The sequence below is a fragment of the Propithecus coquereli genome, unplaced genomic scaffold (genome assembly GCF_000956105.1).
Source record: "Propithecus coquereli isolate 6110/MARCELLA unplaced genomic scaffold, Pcoq_1.0 Scaffold129, whole genome shotgun sequence".
NCBI classification, from domain to species: Eukaryota; Metazoa; Chordata; class Mammalia; order Primates; family Indriidae; genus Propithecus; species Propithecus coquereli.
In genome coordinates, this window is record NW_012137080.1 from 2,757,732 (window position 1) to 2,759,982 (window position 2,251).

Below are 2,251 nucleotides of genomic sequence, written 5' to 3' on the forward strand. Positions count from 1 at the left end.
CAGCCTATATAAAGTATGTTTCTAAATTACTTATGGAGAGCTATACATACTATTTTAACTCACCAGAGCAATGACCCATATTTAAGCAAAAAGCAAAGTGTTTAGAAATGCTTTAGTTTTTTCCTATTAAGATAAGCCTATGGTAAGGCTTTCCATTGTTCATCCCCAAGCTTTCATGCTTGTTGAGAAGTAGCAACAAATTATTATTCAGCTGAATGAGGTGAACATGATTATCCAAGTCAGTTATAATCATCAATACTGAACTAAGGATCATATATCATATGGAAGTCTGGCTTAGAAGTTGTTTGATCAGCCAATGGGTGTTTACCTCTCCAATTGCCAACAGCCGATCTTTGTAATGCTCAATAATGGGCAAAGCTACATCCAAATCCTGGGAGAAAAAAAGTATAATCATTAAAACGGAAAGAGAAGGGACCCGATATTTCACAAGCACTTACTATGTGCTAGACACTATTATATCCTGGTGCTTTACATACATACATTTAATCCACTTAACCAGTCAAAGAACTAGGAATAGTAATCCTTTTATAATGGTGAGTACCTCTACCTCTAAATTTGAATAGAAACATATCCCATATCCATTCAGGTTATAACATGAATTTTTATGAAGATTCACGCTTCTGTTTATGAGGATTTCCTGGCATTTAGGAGGCATTTGGATTTCTTAGAACACCACAGAATGAGAAAAGCAAGCCACCAGGTGGTCATTTTCACAAGTGAGTTTTTTGGGTTGCATTGTTACGTTCTCCTCTTAAGAGTGCTACTGGTTGGTGAGTTTATAAGAATGATGATCCCATACTACTTCCTTTGTACTCCTTCCTTCCTTTGCATTCCTTCCTTTCTTTGCACTCATTCCTTTCTCTCTTTCTTCTTTCTTTCTTTTTCTTTCTTTCTCTCTCTCTCTCTTTCTTTCGTTCTTTCATTTTTCAGACAAGGTCTCCCTATGTTGCCCAGGCTGATTTCAAACTCCTGGGCTCAAGCAATCCTCTGCTCAGCCTTCCAAGTAGCTGGGACTACAGGCATATGCCACTGTGTCTCGGTTCATTAATTTCTATTATCTTCACAGTCCTGCTGGGCCTATTTGTCCTAAAGGTTCAGCAATATAAACAATAAATATCATATACATGCTTGTTTGTTAACTACTGAAGTAGCTGTGTACCATTAGTTTCAATGATATTACCTTTTCCGCTTAAGAAAATCTGTACGAGTTTCCTTCTAAGGAACGGGAAAGATGAATATATGGAAAATTGCTTCTTGACACTTTTTAGACTACTTTGTGGATTTTAGTTTCAGGATATGTAAATTGCAAAGTACTTCTACTGAGGATAATCAGAACAAGAAAAAATTAAGAAAAGAGAGGTAAAGCAGGTGATAGAGGAACAAGAGGAGATTTTATAATTATGCCTCTACAAAGAGAGAAAAAAGGTGAAGCAGGGTACATTGAGGCCTTAGAAATATATTCTAGTGGACTTGATGAAGAGGAATTAACATTGTCATGAGGAGTGACAAGTATATAACTCTAGGTATCAGAGAAGTTATCTGACAACAAGCTGAGTAGGTTAAACAGTATCAAACAAAGCTTTTTCCATAACAAACACCCAAACTACTCTATGTCTCTGGGACCTCAAAGGGACTAGAGAAATATAGAGAAATAGGAGAAATCACCCAGGAAATGTTGGATACTTAGAAAGTCCAAGTCACAAAGAAATTGCACATTTGGATGAAGATCAGATGTAGAAAAAACCATGACTCCTGGAATATGTATTATTTATGAAAAAAGCAAAACAAATTTACAGTGAGATTATTGAACTCCTAATGGAATAGATCTAGAAGTTTTTAGCAAGTAAAGGATGATAAATAGAAATTAATACAATATAATTCATATTATTTAATATGTACAAGTACATTTGTGTGTGTGGTCTTTATCATTTTATTTTAGTAGGTGTGAACATATTATAAGGATATTTATAGTTCTATTTCTGACCTAAGTTCAAGTCCCACTTCACCCATAAAGTCTCAAGTTCCTTAATGGCTAATGGTTTCATTATGTTTTTTTTAAAAAAGATCTTATATCCCTATACCTTATGACTGGGAGTAAAACTACTACATAATTATTCATGATTTACAAATGAGGAAATTGAGACTTGGCAACGTTAAGTAACATGCCAGAGATCACAGAAACCAATAGGCCAGGACTCTCCAACTTCAAAGCCCATGCTGTTTCCACCAC

General features: G+C 35.3%; 1 protein-coding gene across 1 annotated transcript in view; it reads right to left on the minus strand.

Annotated features, from left to right (window-relative positions):
• TATDN3 (TatD DNase domain containing 3) overlaps window positions 1-2,251 on the minus strand; it is a 34,351-nt gene that overhangs the window by 22,027 nt on the left and 10,073 nt on the right. The window contains exon 4 of the mRNA XM_012638324.1: window positions 329-391. Coding sequence (XP_012493778.1) covers window positions 329-391 — 63 coding nt within the window. The remainder of the gene's footprint in view (window positions 1-328; window positions 392-2,251) is intronic.